The sequence below is a fragment of the Oncorhynchus tshawytscha genome, linkage group LG20 (assembly GCF_018296145.1).
Source record: "Oncorhynchus tshawytscha isolate Ot180627B linkage group LG20, Otsh_v2.0, whole genome shotgun sequence".
In the NCBI taxonomy this organism is placed as follows: domain Eukaryota; kingdom Metazoa; phylum Chordata; class Actinopteri; order Salmoniformes; family Salmonidae; genus Oncorhynchus; species Oncorhynchus tshawytscha.
In genome coordinates, this window is record NC_056448.1 from 33,654,393 (window position 1) to 33,676,122 (window position 21,730).

At 42.7% G+C, this 21,730-nt stretch overlaps 1 protein-coding gene across 2 annotated transcripts in view; it reads right to left on the bottom strand.

Moving 5' to 3' along the window:
• The window catches only part of LOC112220169 (rho guanine nucleotide exchange factor 28), a 111,233-nt gene that overhangs the window by 66,313 nt on the left and 23,190 nt on the right, over positions 1-21,730 (bottom strand). For both annotated transcript variants that reach the window (XM_042302503.1, XM_042302504.1), the window contains exons 3-4: positions 17,305-17,461; positions 16,484-16,900 (exon numbers count right to left, since the gene is read on the bottom strand). In XM_042302503.1, coding sequence (XP_042158437.1) covers positions 16,484-16,900; positions 17,305-17,461 — 574 coding nt within the window. The remainder of the gene's footprint in view (positions 1-16,483; positions 16,901-17,304; positions 17,462-21,730) is intronic.

The following is a 21,730-nucleotide window of genomic DNA, read 5'->3' on the forward strand; positions in this document are numbered from 1 at the left end:
AGCCTAGTCAAAGCCCAGACCTCAATCCAATTGAGAATCTGTGGTATGACTTAAAGATTGCTGCTCACCAGCGGAACCCATCCAACTTGAAGGAGCTGGAGCAGATTTTCCTTGAAGAATGGGCAAAAATCTCAGTGCCTAGATGTGCCCAATTTATAGAGACATACACCAAGAGACTTTGCAGCTGTAATTGCTGCAAAAGGTGTCTCTACAAAGTATTGACTTTGCGGTGGTGAATATTTATGCACACTCAAGTTTTGTGTTTTTTTTTGTTTCACAATAAAAATATTTTGCATCTTCAAAGTGGTAGGCATGTTGTGTAAATCAAATGATACAAATGCCCAAAATATACATTTTAATTCCAGGTTGTTAGGCAACAAAATAGGAAAAATGCCAAAGGGGGTGAATACTTTCGCAAGCCACTGTATCTATCCAAAATGGAGATGTATGCATAAACCACTTCTCCAATCGTTTTGGCTCTATAACAAAGAACAAACAGCAAAAACATATACATGATACAAATCTTAGAATCAACTATTAAAGACTACCAAAACCCACTGGATTCTCCAATTACCTTGAATGAACTAGAGGACAAAATACAACCCTCCAACCCAAAAAGGCCTGTGGTGTTGATGGTATCCTCAATGAAATGATAAAATATACAGACAACAAATTCCAATTGGCTATATTAAAACTCTTTAACATCATCCTTAGCTCTGGCATCTTCCCCAATATTTGGAACCAAGGACTGACCACCCCAATCCACAAAAGTGGAGATATATTTGACCCCAATAACTACTGTGGGATATGCGTAAACTGGAACCTTGGGAAAATCCTCTGCATTATCATTAACAGCAAACTCGTACATTTACTCAATGAAAACAATGTACTGAGCAAATGTCAAATTGGCTTTTTACCAAATTACCGTACAACAGACCACGTATTCACCCTGCACACCCTAATTGATAAACAAACAAACCAAAACAAAGGCAAAGTCTTCTCATGCTTTGTTGATTTCAAAAAAGCCTTTGATTTGGCATGAGGGTCTGCTATACAAATTGATGGAAAGTGATGTTGGGGGAAAAACATAAGACATTATAAAATCCATGTACACAAACAACAAGTGTGTGGTTAAAATAGGCAAAAAACACACACATTTCTTCCCACAGGGCCGTGGGGTGATAAAGGGATGCAGCTTAAGCCCCACCCTCTTCAACATAAATATCAACAAATTGGCGAGGGCACTAGAAAAGTCTGCAGCACCTGGCCTCACCCTACTAGAATCTGAAGTCAAACGTGTACTGTTTGCTGATGATCTGGTGCTTCTGTCATCAACCAAGGTGGGCCTACAGCAGCACCTAGATCTTCTGCACAGATTCTGCCAGACCTGGGCCCTGACAGTAAATCTCAGTAAGACCAAAATAATGGTGTTCCAAAAAATGTCCAGTCGCCAGGACCACAAATACAAATTCCGTCTAGACACTGTTGCCTTAGAGCACACTAAAAAACTATACATACCTTGGCCTAAACATCAGCGCCACAGGTAACTTCCACAAAGCTGTGAACGATCTGAGAGACAAGGCAAGAAGGGCATTCTATGCCATAAAAAGGAACATAAATTCGACATACCAATTAGGATCTGTCTAAAAATACTTTAATCAGTTATAGAACACATTGCCCTTTATGGTTGTGAGGTCTGGGGTCTGCTCACCAACCAAGACTTCACAAAATGGGACAAACACCAAATTGAAACTGCATGCAGAATTCTGCTAAAATATCCTCAGTGTACAATGTAAAACAACAAATAATGCATGCAGAGCAGAATTAGGCCGATACCCGCTAATTATCAAAATCCAGAAAAGAGATGTTAAATTCTACAACCACCTAAAAGGAAGTGATTCCCAAACCTTCCATAACAAAGCCATCACCTACAGAGAGATGAACCTGGAGAAGAGTCCCCTAAGCAAGCTGGTCCTGGGGCTCAGTTCACAAACACAAACATACCCCCCAGAGCCTCAGGACAGCAACACAATTAGGCCCAACCAAATCATGAGAAAACAAAAAGATAATTACTTGACATATTGTAAAGAATTAACAAAAAAACTGAGCAAACTAGAATGCTATCTGGCCCTAAACAGAGAGTACCCAGTGGCAGAATACCTGCCCAATGTGACTGACCCAAACTTAAGGAAAGCTTTGACTATGTACATACTTAGTGAGTACAGCCTTGCTATTGAGAAAGCCCGCCGTAGGCAGACCTGGCTTTCAAGAGAAGACAGGCTATGTGCACACTGCCCATAAAATGAGGTGGAAACTGAGCTGCACTTCCTAACCTCCTGCCAAATGTATGACCATATCAGAGACACATATTTCCCTGAGACTACACAGATCCACAAAGAATTCAAAAACAAACCTGATTTTGATAAACCGATTTTGATTATAACAACCTGTTGCCACAAGAAAAGCGCAACCAGCGAAGAACAAACACCATTGTAAAAACAACCCATATTTATGTTTATTTTTGTACTTTAATCATTTGCACATCGTTACAACACTGTATATATACATAATAAACCCCAATTAATCTCCATCGTTCATTGAAGTTGATGGGTCATTTATAACAAAACCTTTTGATATAGCCAATAATTTCAATGACTATTTCACTGGTAAAGTGGACAAACTCAGGAGTGAAATGACAATATTAAACAGTCAACCATCATATTTGTGTATTGAAGGTCTAATAATGAAAGAGAAGGATTGCTGTTTTGAATTTGGTCAAGTTTGTGTGGAAGAAGTGGGAAAACAATTGTTATCTATCAATAATGATATGCCATTAGGTATAGACAACCTAGATGGGAAACTATTGTTATCCATCAATAATGATATGCCACCAGGTATAGACAACCTAGATGGGAAACTATTGTTATCCATCAATAATGATAAGCCACCAGGTATAGACAACCTAGATGGGAAACTATTGAGAATGGTAGCAGACTGTATTGCCCTCCCTATCTGCTATGTTTTTAACCAATGCCTAAAGGAGTGTGTCCACAGGCTTGGAAGGAAGCTAAAGTAATTCCACTACCTAAAAATAATGAAGCACCCATTGTTGGCTCTAACAGCTGGCCAATTTGCTTGCTGCCTGTTCTTGGTAAACTGACGGAGGAAATTGTTTGAACAAATACAATGCTAGTTAACTACTGACTTTCAGCATGCATATAGGGAAGGGCACTCAACTTCATCTGCACTGACTCAGATGACTGAATGATTGGTTAAATGAAATGGATACTAACATCATAGTTGGAGCTGTATTGTTAGATTTCAGTGCAGTGTTTGATGTTATTGATCATAATTTGTTACTGAAAAAAATCACTTTTTATGACTTTACATCACCTGCCATCACATGGGCTCCTAAGTGGCACAGCGGTCTAAGACACTGCATCTCAGTGCTAGTGATGTCACTACAGACCCTGGTTCGATTCCAGGCTGTATCACAACCGGCTGTGGGCGGTACCCAGGGGTAGGCTTTCATTGTAAATAAGAATTTGTTTTTAACTGACTTCCCTAGTTAAATAAATAAAAAATGGTTGGAGAGTTATCTATCCAATCGAACTCAAGAGAGTATTCAATGGAAGCTTCTCTAACATCAGATATGCTGTTACTGTTCTCTATTTGTTCAAATGATTTGCCACTTGTCTTACAACAAGCTTAAATGACTGTGTATGCTGATGATTGCACTCTCTACACATCAGCACCTACAGCCATAATTAACAATAAACTGGTCTTGAATACATGTGAAAGCATTGTATTTGGTTCAAAGCATTCTCTTTGACCTAAACCTCAACTGGAGTTGTGGATAAAGGGTGTGAACACTGATCAAGTTGAAGAAGCTGAACTCATAGGAGTAACATTGGATGATCAATTGTCATGGTCAAGTCATATTGACAAAGTTGTTGTGACGATGGTATGTCTGTTGTAAAAATATGTTCTGTGTTTTTGACACAAAGATCCATAGTTGATCGGGCTCTGGTCTTGTGCCATCTTGATTACTGTTCGGTAATATTGTCAGGTGCAGCAAAGAAAGACCTGGCAAAGCTGCAGCTGTCTCAAAACAAAGCAGCACGCCTTGTCCTCAACTGCTCCCACAGAACTAACATCAACGACATGCATGATAGTCTTTCATGGTAGAGGGTTAAGAAGAAACTGAAAGCATAAACAGATTTAATGTTTCGCTCAGTTATATATAGAGCCATGTCATTATGGAATACTCTGGTGGTTACTCGGGAGAAAAGCAAGTTTAGCTTTAAAAAACAGATAAAAAACATTGTATCACAGCGCCTTTCCTCTTTCTAAAGATCTAATTTAACTGTACTGTATATAAGAATATGAATACGTACAGTGCATTCTGAAAATATTCAGACCCCTTGACTTTTTCCTAATTTCATTACGTTACAGCCTTATTCTAAAATGAATTAAATCCTTTTTCCACCTCATCAATCTACACACAATACCCCATAATGACAAAATGAAAACAGGTTTTTATAAATTGTTGCAAATGTATTACACATAAAAAAACTGAAATACTTATTTACATAAGTACTCAGACCCTTCGCTATGAGACTCGACATTGAGCTCAGGCGCATCCTGTTGGATCATCCTTGAGATGTTTCTACAACTTGATTGGAGTCCATCTGTGGTAAATTCAATTGATTGTACATGATTTGGAAAGGCACACAACTGTCTATATAAGGTCCCACAGTTGACAGTGCATTTCAGAGCAAAAACTAAGCCATAAGGTTGAAGGAATTGTCCGTAGAGCTCCGAGACAGGATTGTGTTGAGGCACAGATCTGGGGAAGGGAACCAACAAATATCTGCAATATTGAAGATCCCCAAGAACACAGAGGCCTCCATTATTCCCTAAATTGAAGAGGTTTGGATCCACAAAGTCTCTCCCTAGAGCTGGCCACCTGGCCAAACTGAGCAATCGGAGGAGAATGGCCTTGGTCAGGGAGGTGACCAAGAACCCGATGGTCACTCTGACAGAGTTCCAGAGTGCCTCTGTGGAGGTGGGAGAACATTCCAGAAGGACAACCATCTCTGCAGCACTCCACCAATCAAGCCTTTATGGTAGAGTGGCCAGGCGGAAGCCACTCCTCAGTAAAAGGCACATGATAGCCTGCTTGGAGTTTGCTAAAAGGCACCTAAAGACTCTCAGACCATGAGAAACAAGATTCGCTGATCTGATGAAACCAAGATTGAACTCTTTGGCCTGTGTGCCAAGCATCACGTCTGGAAAAAATTTGGCACCATCCCTACGGTGAAGCATGGTGGTGGCAGCATCATGCTGTGGGGATGTTTTTCAGCTGCAGGGACTGGGAGACTAATCAGGATCAAGGGAAAGATGAACGGAGCACAGTACAGAGAGGCCATCAATGACAACCTACTCCAGATCGCTCAGGACTTCAGACTGGGGCGAAGGTTCACCTTACAACAGGTTAACGACCCTAAGCACACAGCCAAGACATCGAAGGAGTTGCTTCTGGACAAGTCTCTGAATGTCCTTGAGTGGCCCAGCCAGAGCCCGGACCTGAACCCGATCAAACATCTCTTGAGAGACCTCAAAATAGCTGTGCAGCGACGCTCCCCATCCAACCTGAAAGAGCTTGAGAAGATCTGAAGAATGAGAGAAACTCCTCAAATACAGGCGCTTGTAGCGTCATACCCAAGAAGACTCGAGGCTGTAATCGCTGCCAAAGGTGCTTCAACAAAGTATTGAGTAAAGGGTCTGAATACTTAGGTAAATGTGATATTTCAGTTTTGTATTTTTTATAAATAAATAAAAATATTTCATCCATTTTAGAATTAGGCTGTAACTTAACAAAATGTGGAAAAAGTCAGGGGGTCTGAATACTTTCGGAATGCGCTGTATATATGAATAGTGTGTAAAGAGTATTTTTGTTGTTGCTTGGTGTATTTCTATATATACTTCTTATTTTATTTATATTTTTTATTTAGAATTTAATGTAATATCTTATGCTGTTCTTGTCTATAACTGTTCTGTTCTTTGTCATGTATTGTACGTTTTATGTGGACCCCAGGAAGAGTAGCATCTGCATGAGCAGTAGCTAATGGGGATCCTAATGAACTAAACTAAACGCTGTGTTCCTTAAAATAGATGAAGACAGACAGAGGTGACAAGCCCTCCATATAAGAACATTGTAGCCTCTAACATCTCTGCTATACATCCCTAAACCTGTTATCCTTCATACGATATCCTCACCGTCCAAACTTACTGTATACATTACATACTACACATCTGCTCTCTAGACCTAAACACACTTATTATGGCTCCAGGTCAGGTGTGAACGCTGACATGAATGTAAGCGAATACACTCTGACTGCACACACACAGTATATTGTATATAGCTAAGCTAGCACATATCAATGCTATATACTGTACCTAGCACATAGATGGTCCCGTATTTAGACCTACTCTAGCTAACACACAATCCAGGTGGGTGTCATGTTGCGTGTCACGCTGTGTGAAGTCTAGACTTTATATGGAAAATGCATACCAACAAGGCAGGTCAGGTACTTCACACAGGTGTTAGTTATTACAACAACTCGTAAGCATTTTCACTTTCTCCTGTGCATTGAGGAGTATTCCTAACTGACTTTTAGCTTAGGGCTGGGTCGTGAGAAAAATAAAGTACCACGTTAGCTATGAGGCATTTGGGTAATTCACCCGTTTGATTCAGGTTGCGTACCAAATGGAACCCTGTTCACTATACCATATAGTGCACTCCTTTTAACAAGAACTCTATGGGTCCTGGTCAAAACTAGTGTACTAAATAGGAAATATGGTGTCATTTGGGACGCACCATCAGTGACTCTTCCTCATATGAAGAGTTGAGACATTGACAGTGACAGTGCTAGGGTTCCCACCCTGATAATGCCATTGACAGAAGCGATCAGAGACCAGACACACACACAAGCTCAAGGTAACCCTCTAAACCTGCTCAGTGTGTTTTAATAAAGCCAGTGTGTTGGAGGGACAAGCTGCCTGCAGGGCAGAGCACACATCCTTCTTCACTTTGTCACACTGAATGACTTGGTTTTAAAAAGAGAGTCCCTTTGTCACACTGAAAGACTTGGTTTTATCTCACTGAATGACTTGGTTTTAAAAAGAGAGTCCCTTTGTCACACTGAAAGACTTGGTTTTATCACACTGAAATGACTTGGTTTTAAAAAGAGAGTCCCTTTGTCACACTGAATGACTTGGTTTTAAAGAGAGTCACTTTATCACACTGAATGACTTGGTTTTAAAAAGAGAGTCACTTTGTCACACTGAATGACTTGGTTTTAAAAAGAGAGGGAATAGTCAGTCAAGCCACTATTCTTTCCTGTAGGACTAAGAAGGAAGGGTAGAGTTGCTATGGAAATAGCTTTATATCTCTTCATTCTGAATTGCTGTCCTACACTTGAACTTTCTCTCCATATCTGTCTTCTTCGTTGCCAAGGTTACTTACCACTACTGTACCACAAATGTTTGACGATGTACCATGTAACCATGACCCAATTACTGGACTAGGAACTGTAGGTACAAGAACTGTTCAAAAGGAGCTTCATGAAATGGGTTTCCACTGCAGAGTAGACACACAAAAGCCTAAGATCACTATGCGCAATAGCAAGCGTCGGCTGGAGTGGTGTAAAGCCCGACACCATCAGACTCTGGAGCAGTGGAATTACGTTCTCTGGAGTGATGAATTACGATTCACCATCTGGCAGTCTGACGGACAAATCTGGGTTTGGCAAATGCCAGATGAACGCTACCTACCCCAATGCATATTGCCAACTGTTAAGTGTTGGAGGAATAATGGTCGGTGGCTGTTTTTCATGGTTTGGGATAGACCCCTTAGTTCCAGTGAGGGGAAATCTTAACGGTACAGCATACAATCACATTCTAGACAATTCTGTGCTTTGTGGCAAAAGTTTGGGGAAGTCCCTTTCCTGTTAAGGCATGACAATGCCCCTGTGCACAAAGCGAGGTCCATACAGAAATGGTTTGTCGAGATCAATGTGGAATAACTTGACTGGCCTGGACAGAGCCCTGACCTCAACCCCATCGAACACCTTTGGAACACCGACCGTGAGCCAAGCCTAATCGCCCAACATCAGTGGTGCCCAACCTCACTAATGCTCTTGTGGCTTAATGGAAGCAAGTCCCTGCAGCAATGTTCCAACATCTAGTGGAGAGAATGAGATGTTCGACAAACAGGTGTCCACATACTTTTGGTCATGTAGTGTACAGTGCAGGTCAAAGTTCAGTCAACAAATTTTGGGGGGTGAAAAATGTAAAGTAACTAATTTATAAAACAATTCTAAAAGGCATCAGATGTACTGTATGTCAAATTTGCATAAGCTTTTCAAATTCTGTTTTTAGATAATCAAATCAAAACTATGCAGAGAGAAAAAAAGTTAGAAAAAAATGATTAACAATAACTTGGCTATATATTCAGGGTACCAGTACAAAGTCGATGTGCAGGGGTATGAGGTAATTGAGGTAGATGTGTAAATATGCGGTAGATGTGTACATAATTGAGGTAGTTGTGTACATAATTGAGGTAGATGTGTACAGATAATAAACAGTAGCAGCAGCGTATGTGATGAGTCAAATGAGTTCATGCAAAAAGGGTAGAACGCTCAATGACTTGGGTGGCTGGAGTCTTTGACCATTTTTAGGGCCTTACTCTGACACCACCTGGTATAGATGTCTTGGATGGCAGGGAGCTTAGCCCCAGTGATGTACTGAGCAGTATGCACTACCCTCTGTAGTTGCCATACCAAGCGGTGTTGCAGCCAGTCAAGATGCTCTCAATGATGTAGCTGTAGAACTTTTTGAGGATCTGAGGGCCCATGCCGACTCTATTCACCGTCCTGAAGGGGAAGAGACGTTGTCTTGCCTTCTTCACGACAGTGTTGGTGTGTGTGGACCATGATAATTCCTCAGTAATGTGGACACTGAGGAGCTTGAAGCTCTGAGAGAGTGTGAGAGGGATGAGAGAGAGAGAGAGAGAGAGAGAGAGAGAGAGAGAGAAACAGAGAGAGAAACAGAGAGAGAAACAGAGAGAGAGAAACAGAGAGAGAGACAGAGAGAGAGAGAGAGAGAGAGAGAGAAAGACAGGGAGGAGAGCGACAGAGCCAACTGAGATTCCTGTCCCCTAATGTAGACTGACACTCAGGCACACAGACAATACGTGACCTTTCCGAAGAGACGGGTAAGCATTCAACGGCACGATTTACCAAACACAATCGTCACTCTTATGTAAGAAGCTGTGGGTGAACTTGGTCTGTATGTACACTGTAGAGATTGGATTTCTCTATCCCCTTCTTCACCCTTGCCTTCTATAGTATGCTATAGACTAATGTTCTTATGCTTTCACTAGCTTGAGAAATTGAAATAGACTTGATAATTACTTTTGTGTCCAAGTAGGCATAGTTTGAATTTAGCCATAGTGGTAATAATAATAATACATGGGAATTATATAGTGCTTTTCAAGGACCCAAAGTCGCGTTACAACGTAGAAATGAAACAAAAAAAACAGGAGTGAAAACAAAACAACATAAGACTAAAAAACCATGAACAAAGAGAGGGGTGGGCTCAAAGAAGGGAAAGAGTGTGATGTATCAGTATAATGTATGGGGTTTGGATACGAAGCCGGTTTAGGGTAAGGGGTGGGGTAGGGTAAGGGGAGGGGAGGGGGGCGACAATGTTGCGGTGGTGGAAGAATGAGGATTTGACAGTCTTACAGTGCCTTGCGTTCGGCCCCTTGAACTTTGCGACCTTTTGCCACATTTCAGGCTTCAAACATAAAGATATAAAACTGTATTTTTTTGTGAAGAATCAACAACAAGTGGGACACAATCATGAAGTGGAACGACATTTATTGGATATTTCAAACTTTTTTAACAAATCAAAAACTGAAGAATTGGGCGTGCAAAATTATTCAGCCCCTTTACTTTCAGTGCAGCAAACTCTCTCCAGAAGTTCAGTGAGGATCTCTGAATGATCCAATGTTGACCTAAATGACTAATGATGATAAATACAATCCACCTGTGTGTAATCAAGTCTCCGTATAAATGCACCTGCACTGTGATAGTCTCAGAGGTCCGTTAAAAGCGCAGAGAGCATCATGAAGAACAAGGAACACACCAGGCAGGTCCGAGATACTGTGGTGATTTGGATACAAAAAGATTTCCCAAGCTTTAAACATCCCAAGGAGCACTGTGCAAGCGATAATATTGAAATGGAAGGAGTATCAGACCACTGCAAATCTACCAAGACCTGGCCGTCCCTCTAAACTTTCAGCTCATACAAGGAGAAGACTGATCAGAGATGCAGCCAAGAGGCCCATGATCACTCTGGATGAACTGCAGAGATCTACAGCTGAGGTGGGAGACTCTGTCCATAGGACAACAATCAGTCGTATATTGCACAAATCTGGCCTTTATGGAAGAGTGGCAAGAAGAAAGCCATTTCTTAAAGATATCCATAAAAAGTGTCGTTTAAAGTTTGCCACAAGCCACCTGGGAGACACACCAAACATGTGGACGAAGGTGCTCTGGTCAGATGAAACCAAAATTTAACTTTTTGGCAACAATGCAAAACGTTATGTTTGGCGTAAAAGCAACACAGCTCATCACCCTGAACACACCATCCCCACTGTCAAACATGGTGGTGGCAGCATCATGGTTTGGGCCTGCTTTTCTTCAGCAGGGACAGGGAAGATGGTTAAAATTGATGGGAAGATGGATGGAGCCAAATACAGGACCATTCTGGAAGAAAACCTGATGGAGTCTGCAAAAGACCTGAGACTGGGACGGAGATTTGTCTTCCAACAAGACAATGATCCAAAACATAAAGCAAAATCTACAATGGAATGGTTCAAAAATAAACATATCCAGGTGTTAGAATGGCCAAGTCAAAGTCCAGACCTGAATCCAATCGAGAATCTGTGGAAAGAACTGAAAACTGCTGTTCACAAATGCTCTCCATCCAACCTCACTGAGCTCGAGCTGTTTTGCAAGGAGGAATGGGAAAAAATTTCAGTCTCTCGATGTGCAAAACTGATAGAGACATACCCCAAGCGACTTACAGCTGTAATCGCAGCAAAAGGTGGCGCTACAAAGTATTAACTTAAGGGGGCTGAATAATTTTGCACGCCCAATTTTTCAGTTTTTGATTTGTTAAAAAAGTTTGAAATATCCAATAAATGTCGTTCCACTTCATGATTGTGTCCCACTTGTTGTTGATTCTTCACAAAAAAATACAGTTTTATATCTTTATGTTTGAAGCCTGAAATGTGGCAAAAGGTCGCAAAGTTCAAGGGGGCCGAATACTTTCGCAAGGCACTGTATGTGGTGGTCAAAGGAGAGGGTGGTGTGCAGGATGACACCAAGGTTGTGTGTGTTGGGGGGAGGGAGAGAGAGTGGTGTACACCTTTTGTATTCGGCGCATGTGACAAATACAATTTGCAGGATTTCTTAGAAGTGCCCGGGTTAGTGTCCCGCTCCTTGAAAGCCACAGCTCTAGCCTTTAGATCAGTGTTGTCGTGTCTTTTCTATAACGGTATAAGTGATATGACATGATATTCAATAAAATAATTTCTCTGTAATTAATATTACCTAATTAAGTTAATCAAGTAAATGTAACTAACTAGAAAGTATTCTTTTTTTATTTCACCTTTATTTAACCAGGTTGGCTAGTTGAGAACAAGTTCTAATTTACAACTGCGACCTGGCCAAGATAAAGCAAAGCAGTGCGACAGAAACAACAACACAGAGTTACACATGGAATAAACAAGCGTACAGTCAATAATGCAATAGAAAAAAAAGAAAGTCTATATACAGTCTGTGCAAATGGAGTGAGGAGGTAAGGCAATAAATAGGCCACAGTAGCAAAGTAATAACAATTTAGCAGATTAACACTGGAATGATAGATGAGCAGATGATGATGAGCAGATTATGGTTTGTAAGTAGTGATACTGGTGTGCAAAAGAGCAGCAAAGTAAATAAAAAACTATATGGGGATGAGGCAGGTAGATTGGGTGGGCTATTTACAGATGGGCTATGTACAGCTGCAGCGATTCATTAGCTGCTCGGATTGCTGATGTTTAAAGTTAGTGAGGGAAATGTAAGTCTCCAGCTTCAGCAATTTTTGCAATCGTTCCAGTCACTGGCAGCAGAGAACTGGAAGGAAAGGCGGCCAAAGGAGGTGTTGGCTTTGGGGATGACCAGTGAAATATACTGCTGGAGTGCGTGCTACGGGTGGGTGTTGTTATCGTGACCAGTGATCTGAGGTAAGGCGGAGCTTTACCTAGCATAGACTTATAGATGACCTGGAGCCAGTGGGTCTGGCGACAAATATGTAGCGAGGGCCAGCCGACTAGAGCATACAGGTCGCAGTGGTGGGTGGTATAAGGTGCTTTGGTAACAAAACGGATGGCACTGTGATTGATAGACTGCATGCAATTTGCTGAGTAGAGTATTGGAAGCTATTTTGTAGATGACATCGCTGAAGTCGAGGATCGGAAGGATAGTCAGTTTTACTAGGGTAAGTTTGGCGGCGTGAGTGAAGGAGGCTTTGTTGCGAAATAGAAAGCCAATTCTAGATTTGATTTTGGATTGGAGATGTTTGATATGAGTCTGGAAGGAGAGTTTACAGTCTAGCCAGACACCTAAGTATTTGTAGTTGTCCACGTATTCTAGGTCAGAACCATCCAGAGTAGTGATGCTAGTCGGGCGGGCGGGCGGGTGCGGGCAGCAAACGGTTGAAAAGCATGCATTTGGTTTTGCTAGTGTTTAAGAGCAGTTGGAGGCATCAGAAGGAGTGTTGTATGGCATTGAAGCCTGTTTGAATGTTAGTTATCTTCGTGGATATAGGGGGCGCTCTTTTAATTTATGGATAAAAAAACGTGCCCGTTTTAAGCGCAATATTTTGTCACGAAAAGATGCTCGACTATGCATACTATGCATATTGGCAGCTTTGGAAAGAAAACACTCTAAGGTTTCCAAAACTGCAAAGATATTATCTGTGAGTGCCACAGAACTCATGCTACAGTCGAAACCAAGATGAAACTTCAACCAGGAAATGGGCAGAATTTTTGAAACTCTGTTTTCCATTGTCTCCTTATATGGCTGTGAATGCGCCGGGAATGAGCCTGCCCTTTCTATCATTTCTCCAAGGTGTCTGCAGCATTGTGACGTATTTGTAGGCATATCATTGGAAGATTTGCCATAAGAGACTACATTTACCAGGGGTCCGCCCGGTGTCCTTTGTCTAAATTGGTGCGTAATCTACAAGCTGCACGCAGTCATCCAGTGATTGAGAGGAGAGAGGAGCCTTTCAACGAACGATATATCATGAAGAGATATGTGAAAAACACCTTGAGGATTGATTCTAAACAACGTTTACCATGTTTCAGTCGATATTATGGAGTTAATTTGGAAAAAAGTTCGGCGTTTTGAAGACTGAATTTTCTGTTTTTTTTGGTAGCTAAACGTGACGCACCAAACGGAGCGATTTCTCCTAAACAAATAATCTTTCAGGAAAAACTGAGCATTTGCTATCTAACTGAGAGTCTCCTCATTGAAAACATCTGAAGTTCTTCAAAGGTAAATGATTTTATTTGAATGATTTTCTGGTTTTTGTGAAAATGTTGCCTGCTGATGCTAACGCTAAATGCTACGCTAGCTGCGCTAGCTGTTACACAAATGCTTGTTTTGCTATGGTTGAGAAGCATATTTTGAAAATCTGAGATGACAGTGTTGTTAACAAAAGGCTAAGCTTGAGAGCTAGCATATTAATTTCATTTCATTTGCGATTTTCATGAATAGTTAACGTTGCGTTATGGTAATGAGCTTGAGGCTGTATTCACGATCCGGGATGGCTCGACGCAAGAAGTTAACAGTGTCCAAAGAAGGGCCAGATGTATACGGAATGGTGTCGTCTGCGTAGAGGTGGATCAGGGAATCACCCGCAGCAAGAGCGACATCGTTGATCTATACAGAGAAAAGAGTCGGCCCGATAATTGATCCCTGTGGTACCCCCATAGAGACTGCCAGAGGTCCGGACAACAGGCCCTCCAATTTTACACACTGAACTCTGTCTGCGAAGTAGTTGGTGAACCAGGTGAGGCAGTCATTTGAGAAACCAAGGCTATTGAGTCTGCCGATAAGAATACGGTGATTGACAGAGTCAAAAGCCTTGGCCAGGTCGATGAAGACGGCTGCACAGTACTGTCTTTTATCGATGGCAGTCATGATATTGTTTAGTACCTTGAGCGTGGCTGAGGTGCACCCGTGACCAGCTCGGAAACCGTATTGCACAGCGGAGAAGGTACGGTGGGATTCAAAATGGTCAGTGATCTGTTTATTAACTTGGCTTTCAGAAACTTTAGAAAGGCAGGGCAGATCCATGGCTTCTGTTTGAGATATATACGTATGGTCACTGTCGATGCACTTACTAATGAAGCCAGTGACTGATGTGGTAAACTCCTCAATGCCATCGGATGAATCCCGGAACATATTCCAGTCTTTGCTAGCAAAACAGTCCTGTAGCTTAGTCACTGGTATGCCCTGTTTGAGTTTTTGCTTGTAAGCAGTAATCAGGAGGATAAAGTTATGGTTAGATTTGCCAAAATGGAGGCAAGGGAGAGCTTTGTATGTGTTTCTGTGTGTGGAGTAAAGGTGATCGAGAATTGTTTTCTCTCTAGTTGCGCAGGTGACATGCTGGTAGAAACTAGGTCAAACAGATTTAAGTTTTCCTGCATTAAAATCAACAGCCACTAGGAGCGCTGTTTTTGGATGAGTATTTTCTTGTTGGCTTATGGCCTTATACAGCTCGTTGAGTGTGGTCTTAGTGCCAGCATCGGTTTACCTCATATCTACACATTCCATTGCTTCACATTAGCTACCGACAGAATACAGTACATGTCACTCTCTGAAATGCAGGGATTTTTCTGCCATTGAGAACCTTGGGCGGGCCGGGTAAAGTTTATATATATATGTATGTATATACATTATATACATTTTGGGATGGAATAACACTTTGTATAAACGTAAATGACTAAAGCCAGATATAAAGTATGTAGAAAAAGATAGTGGCGTATTTTTGTTATAATATAATCTTTGACAACTAACAATAACCAAAATAAAATCTAGACAGTCAGGGAGAATTGAAAATTCTCCAAACAATTAATATAGCAGTATTGATTTTGTTATTTAAGCAAAAATACACCGCATTAGCCATGGTGAAATGCATAGAATTGAAGGGAATTAAATTTAAAACCAACATTTTCTCTCAGAATTGTAGAATTGCAGGAAATGTCATGCCCTGATCTATTTCACCTGTTCCTGTGATTGTCTCCACCCCCTCCAGGTGTCGTTTTTCCCCCCCAGTGTATTTATCCCTGTGTTTCCTGTCTCTCTGTGCCAGTTCGTCTTGTATGTTTAGTCAAGTCAACCAGCGTGTTTTTCCCGTACTCCTTTTTGCTATTCTCCTTTTTCTAGTCCTCCCGGTTTTGACCCTTGCCTGTTTCTGGACTCTGTACCCACCTGCCTGACCATTCTGCCTGCCTTGACCACGCGGCTGACTGTCACTCTGTACCTCCTGGACTGTGATCTGGTTTTGACCTTTTTGCCTGTCCACGACCATTCTCTTGCCTAGTCCTTTTGGATTATTAAACATTGTAAGACTCCAACCATCTGCCTCCTGTGTCTGCATCTGCCTCTCAACTTGTGCCTTGATAGGAAATTGGCTTAATAATGCAAACATTTCTCTACACCGCCAAGATGGGGGCCATTTCGTAGCACCCATTGCCAAGCCCCCTGCCACCCACCACCTAAGCCCCTTTTTGACCCAGAAAAAAACCTGAAATGTAATGACTGTAAAGTATTGTAAATCATCTGAATAGGTTTCCTTTAAAGTGTCTGTTAACCTAACATAGCAAGTGTAAAATAAACTAGATCCCCGAAAACTGGTCTTGACGAGAAGACGAAAAAGCACAGGCTCACTTCCCATTTCCCCTGAAAACTGGAACATCCGGCACAGGCTAGGTAAGCCTACGCAGTAACTATCATCAATCGTTGTTTCAATTGTAGAAAATAACACAATGATGATTTTTCTTTCTGATCATGGATAACTGTCTCGGGTCATATCTTCCTTGCCTGTTACTAATTGTAATCTATATGACATAGGTCTAAGTAGAAATGTGTACAGAATGTCTCAAGTTCTAAGGTATCGGAAATCATCTGGGAAAGCTAGTACAGTACACTTGCTGAAACTGCTCCAAAACAAGCGGTTTATGGTCAGATTCCCTACCAACCACAACTCACGTACCCCACTACACTAGTCATAGGGCTATTCCACAGCAGCACTGGAAAAGCCCTATGTAAAAAGCCCAAGTAGTATGGTTGGTTACCTTCTCTAGGTTGGCTGGCCTTGCCGCTCCACTCCAGAGGGTAGTTCAGGTTAGCCACGGCCTGGGTTATCCTCTCATCCATCTCCCTGAGATGACACTCTATCTGTGGATCAGGTCTGGGTCTCCCACCTCTAACCCCCTCCTCCTCCTGGTCTGTCTGCCCCAGAGAGTGCTCCTTTCCTGGACCAGCGCTCATGTCACCCTCCATGTCCCCCTCCCCTGGAGCTGCTGAGACCCTCCTCAGAACCTCCAGGTGGCTCTGGGGACTCAAAGAGTCGCTGTTGGCTAGCAGGTACTCGGCCACTTCCTGTGGCAAATCACAGACGTACCTCAGGGAGGCCCCGCCTCCACAAGGCTTGGCTCCGTCCTCTGTGTGACGATACACTGTGACAGAGGCGGTCTCTTGGAGGTCGTGACCTGTGGAGGAGAGGAGACGAACAGATGACTGAGGATCAAATATGACAATAAGTGCTAACTCCCGATGAGACTGACACAAGTCCTTCTGACATTGACACACTCCTAATATGGACACTGTGCAGCAATAACAGTTTTCTGCTCCCAAACATGATTTCTATTGAAGCTTGTGACACAGCAACATGGATGGTCTTAATTAGGTTAGGCAAACTGCTGCTATCTACTGATTTATTACAATCTCTGTTATGTTGACCTGAACTTAAAAGAGCAAAAGAGGAACTAATGATAACTGGAAGTTAGTGACCCTGTATCAAACTAAGGGTTCTGTTCTAACCTCAGTCAGTAGCTCTGTGTGAGACAGTTAGACTGATCTGGGACCAGTGGACACTATAAACGGTGGGACTCACCAGGAACTGTGAAGCAAAGAGACTCTCCATCCTCCGCTCTCTTAACTACAGCAACATGGGCTAGTCTGGAACCTTCTAGAACCACATAGAACTCTGTCTGTTCTGGTTCCCTGTCCAGATCTGGAACCTGTAACACAGCACGGACCTCCACCTGGCCCTAGAGAGAGAGAGAGAGGGAAACAGGGTTTAACTGTGTGAAATCATTCATTGGTTTTCTAACAAGAGAGAAGAACAAAGTAAAGGAGAAGAAGATGGACAACACATTCAACACATCCAATCAACACATTCCTGTGACTGTTCTTCAAGGCCACCATTCATAACCTACTTACTACTACCTCCCCTCGCTGAACAGCCATAATAATGCAATGCTGGAGAATTCAAGCATAAGGATTAAACACTTTCTCTTGCTTGTTGAGAAAATGTGTGTCTGAAAGGTTCTTTTCTACTCTTCCTCACGCTAAAGCCTTTTGATTATTTTCACTCGTTTTCAGACATTTCCTCCATTTCCTGGATTCTGAGAGGCCCTTCAGAGCTAATGATGGAGGAAGAGAGGAATAGAGAGTGAGAGAGAGAGAGGTAGAGAGAGAGAGAGAGGGAGAGAGAGATACACCCTCCTCCATCTTTGTGACTGTGGGAATGCTCCACTCCTCCACCCATATTTCACCCAGCAGAGCAAACTGCCTCTTCAGCTATAACACAAAGACAAGTTATCCCTCGCTTTCTCTCTTCTTCATCCTTAACTCTCCCCCTCTCTTGACAAATCTCTGTTGACTGATTCTTCTGTCTTTCACCCTCATTTTTCCCACACTTTCTCCATCTCTCACTTTCTCACCCCTCTCTCACTCTACCCATCTTGCTCTTTTTATCACACTCTCTCTCTCCTCTCTCTCCCTCCTTCCTAGCTCTCTCGCCCTCCTTCACGTGGAGGATTTTGTTTCCTTCCATAATTAGTATCGGTGGAGGTGGAGGCCTCTCTCTGAAGACGAGAAGGGTGGGATACAAATTACAGCTGTAACCTGATACCCACATGAAAGACGCCCAATCACACGGCTGCATAGTCAGTGGAAAAGTTGAGGACGGACAGAGGGACATCCACATGTCACAGAGACCAGCCCTAATCTGGCTAGGAGTTATACACAGAGCTTTGGTGATCTTTGACAATACTTTCCCACAGAACACACATCATTATGAAGAACAACAACATAGGCCTGGCTGGCTATAAGGTCAGAGCTATTTCACTGCTCACTGACCACCAGATACAGGCTATTGAACCAAGGAAAATGACCCATGAACAATAAAAATGTCATGGACCAATAAGAACACCAAGGCAACCACACTTCAATATTTCCGAATGGCTGTTTTTGCATGGCTGTTTTCCTTGAGTAATAATCTGTCTATGAAGGAGGAATCATAATGAACTCCACCATAAGATGGGAAATACCCCAAGCACAAATGACAGCGGAAAACAAAACAAAACACTGACGTTAGTCATCAAATCAAAATCTGATATCTTATCCACTTACACAATATATACACAAAAGTATGTGGACACCCCTTCAAATTAGTGCATTCGGCTATTTCAGACATACCCGTTGCTGACAGGCGTATAAAATCAAGCACACAGCCAGGCAATTGCTATAGGCAAACATTGGCAGTAGAATGGGCTGAAGTATTTGGGCTGAAATTTCTGAGGCTGGTAACTCTAATGAACTTATCCTCTGCAGCAGAGGTAACTCTGGGTCTTCCTTTCCTGTGGTGGTCCTCATGAGAGCCAGGTAACTCTAATGAACTTATCCTCTGCAGCAGAGGTAACTCTGGGTCATCCTTTCCTGTGGCGGTCCTCATGAGAGCCAGGTAACTCTAATGAACTTATCCTCTGCAGCAGAGGTACCTCTGGGTCTTACTTTCCTGTGACGGTCCTCATGAGAGCCAGGTAACTCTAATGAACTTATCCTCTGCAGCAGAGGTAACTCTGGGTCATCCTTTCCTGTGGCGGTCCTCATGAGAGCCAGGTAACTCTAATGAACTTATCCTCTGCAGCAGAGGTAACTCTGGGTCATCCTTTCCTGTGGTGGTCCTCATGAGAGCCAGGTAACTCTAATGAACTTATCCTCTGCAGCAGAGGTAACTCTGGGTCATCCTTTCCTGTGGCGGTCCTCATGAGAGCCAGGTAACTCAAATGAACTTATCCTCTGCAGCAGAGGTAACTCTGGGTCATCCTTTCCTGTGGCGGTCCTCATGAGAGCCAGGTAACTCTAATGAACTTATCCTCTGCAGCAGAGGTAACTCTGGGTCATCCTTTCCTGTGGCGGTCCTCATGAGAGCCAGGTAACTCTAATGAACTTATCCTCTGCAGCAGAGGTAACTCTGGGTAATCCTTTCCTGTGGCGGTCCTCATGACAGCCAGGTAACTCTAATGAACTTATCCTCTGCAGCAGAGGTAACTCTGGGTCTTCCTTTCCTGTGGCGGTCCTCATGAGAGCCAGGTAACTCTAATGAACTTATCCTCTGCAGCAGAGGTAACTCTGGGTCATCCTTTCCTGTGGTGGTCCTCATGAGAGACAGGTAACTCTAATGAACTTATCCTCTGCAGCAGAGGTAACTCTGGGTCTTCCTTTCCTGTGGTGGTCCTCATGAGAGCCAGGTAACTCTAATGAACTTATCCTCTGCAGCAGAGGTAACTCTGGGTAATCCTTTCCTGTGGCGGTCCTCATGAGAGCCAGGTAACTCTAATGAACTTATCCTCTGCAGCAGAGGTAACTCTGGGTCATCCTTTCCTGTGGTGGTCCTCATGAGAGACAGGTAACTCTAATGAACTTCTCCTCTGCAGCAGAGGTAACTCTGGGTCATCCTTTCCTGTGGCGGTCCTCATGAGAGCCAGGTAACTCTAATGAACTTATCCTCTGCAGCAGAGGTAACTCTGGGTCATCCTTTCCTGTGGTGGTCCTCATGAGAGCCAGGTAACTCTAATGAACTTATCCTCTGCAGCAGAGGTAACTCTGGGTCATCCTTTCCTGTGGCGGTCCTCATGAGAGCCAGGTAACTCTAATGAACTTATCCTCTGCAGCAGAGGTACCTCTGGGTCATCCTTTCCTGTGACAGTCCTTTAAGGCGTTTGAGGCTTTCTGCGACTGAACTTGAAGAAAATGTCAAAGTTCTTGAAATGTTCCGTATCGACTGACCTTCATGTCTTAAAGTAATGATGGATTGTCATTTCACTTTGCTTATTTGAGCTGTTCTGGCCATAATAGGGACTTGGTCTTTTACCAAATAGAGCTATCTTCTGTATACCACCCCAACATTGTCACAACACAACTGACTGGTTCAAACCATTAAGAAGGAAAGAAATTACACAAATTAACTTTTAACAAGGCACACCTGTTAATTGAAATGCATTCCAGGTGATTAACTCATGAAGCTGGCTGAGAGAATGCCAAGAGTGTGCAAAGCTGTCATCAAGGCAAACTTATTTGGTTACTACATGATTCCATATGTGTTATTTCATAGTTTTGATGTCTTCACTATTATTCTACAATGTAGAAAATAGTTTTAAAAAATATAAAAAACCCTGGAATGAGAAGGTGTGTCCAAACTTTTGACTGGTACTGTATTTTTGGTAATGTCGTGTATGTTATCAACAGTAAGATAGACACTAACCACTTCAGCATAACCACTCAACACTAAATCTATTGAATGGGAACAAGGAAGAGGAAGGCAATAAGAAGGAGTGTTTGAGAGGTAGAAAAACAGTGTATTGACCTGCAATTGATAAGAACAAGATAACCCTTCTTTCTCATTTAGTTTGATAAGACCAGATTCACAAGGTGTTCAGACACTGTGTACTTATTAAGGTCTGAGGGACAGAAGACAGTGAGAGGGTAGGGTGGCAGACTGGCTCCTATTGTGTGTGTGTGTGTGTGTGTGTGTGTGTGTGTGTGTGTGTGTGTGTGTGTGTGTGTGTGTGTGTGTGTGTGTGTGTGTGTGTGTGTGTGTGTGTGTGTGTGTGTGTGTGCGTGCGTGTGTGTGTGAGAGAGAGAGAGAGAGAGAGAGAGAGAGAGAGAGAGAGAGAGAGGCAGAGAGAGAGTGTGTGGTTTTGTGCATGTGTGTGTGTAAGTGTGTGTGTGTGTGTGAGAGAGAGAGAGAGAGAGAGAGAGAGAGAGAGTGTGTGTGTGAGAGAGGGAGAGAGAGAGTGTGTGAGAGAGTGTGTGTTTGTGTGCGTGAAAGGGTGGCAGACTGATGTCTCAGCGTTGATCCATGGCCTTTGCTCTGCTCCAGCCTTCCAGGCCTGCCACATCATTAAGCTGTGACGCTGTGACACAGTCGGATCGAGTGACACTGAATTATTACCGGTGAACTCACCTCCACTCACTGGAAGTTGCGAGGGTTTAGACCTGATCCCAAACGGGATCATTATGGAAAACGATGA